General features: G+C 41.5%; 1 protein-coding gene across 1 annotated transcript; it reads right to left on the reverse strand.

The window, feature by feature from the left end:
- Positions 1-6: 6 nt before the first annotated feature.
- LOC140969057 (putative late blight resistance protein homolog R1A-10) lies at positions 7-1,298 on the reverse strand (the record flags this gene model as incomplete). Its single annotated transcript, XM_073430270.1, has 1 exon — positions 7-1,298. A coding segment is annotated over one exon (1,292 nt), but the record flags the coding sequence as incomplete, so codon positions are not given.
- Positions 1,299-1,348: the final 50 nt, after the last annotated feature.

The following is a 1,348-nucleotide window of genomic DNA, read 5'->3' on the forward strand; positions in this document are numbered from 1 at the left end:
TGAAGTTGAACCAAATCTTACATCATTAAAAAGCTTCAGTTTTCTAAGATTACGCAGTTTTTCCAGGCCCCTGCAGCGTGCCAGGGCTGCTATTTGACCGCGAATGCCCAGTTTCTTCAAGTTACAGGCCCTGCCAAACACATCTTCGGTACAATTCTGGGTCGATATCATACCAAGTGTTTGAAGCTCTTCGCTACCACCTTGTTTAGTAACTTCTGATGGCTTTGGCAAAATGGAAGATGCATTTGTCTTGAGATGTCTCAAATTGATCATGTTCCATAGGTCTGCATTGATTTCAAGAGTACGTGATGTCGTATCAACTATCAGGGTTTGTAGGTTCCAAATTTTGGTTATGGACTTGGGAAGGACTGTAAAATCACTAGACAAAGCAATGTATCTCAAATGAACCAAATCGGTAAGGTCCTTCGGAAATTTAGTGAACTTGAAGGACTTGACATCTAAAACTCTGAGCAATTTGAAGGCCGCGGGGATGGATGAAATGTTTTTAAGTGGTAAGGTCATTTCTTCCTTGGAGAAAAGACTGCGGACCCGTGGACCATAAGGTTTTGATGAAATGAAGCTCAGAAAATGGGAATGTATACTAAGGCGACGGTAGTTTTGTACCTCGGAAATTGAAGGTACAAAAATCCCTTCATCACTCATTTTAATCTCCTGGAACAACTTTTCTTGATCATTTCCAGATTCGTTCTTGCAGAACTCCCGTAGCATGTCATGAATGCGGCAACTTTTGATTCGACCATCGAGGCTCTTCTTGTCACCCATTACTAGGTTCCTGCTGATAAGCTCCTCCAAATAGTCCTGCGCAGTCTCCTCCAAGCTTATATCATTCTTTTTCTGTATGAATCCTTCAGCAATCCACATGAGAATCAGTTTCTGGACCGGTATCTCAAAGTCTTCGGGGAACATCCCGAAATACAGAAAGCATGGTCTTAAGTGATAAGGTAACTTGTTGTAACTCAATGATATGATCTTTTCCATTCGCTTTTCTGGGTCTTCATTAATATAGTATTTCACTCTTTCGCGCACCTTTCTCCATTGTTTTTCTGTGGCATTCAAATCTCCAGCAGAGGTCTTTTTAACAAGAATCCCAGCAATCACAACTATTGCAAGAGGGAGTCTATCGCATTGATCAACAATAAGTTTTCCATGTTCTTCCAACTTAGAAGGGCAGACAGGCTCACCAAATACCTCTAACCTAAATAGCAACCAACTTTCTTGGTGAGTTAGAAAACGCAATACGTGGGGTTCTCTGTTATGGTTGGCTAGCCTCGCAACTTCTGCATGGCGACTTGTTATCAAGATCTTTCCTAACTTATTGCTCTTTGGA

This window comes from Primulina huaijiensis, unplaced genomic scaffold (assembly GCF_012295235.1).
Source record: "Primulina huaijiensis isolate GDHJ02 unplaced genomic scaffold, ASM1229523v2 scaffold40175, whole genome shotgun sequence".
In the NCBI taxonomy this organism is placed as follows: domain Eukaryota; kingdom Viridiplantae; phylum Streptophyta; class Magnoliopsida; order Lamiales; family Gesneriaceae; genus Primulina; species Primulina huaijiensis.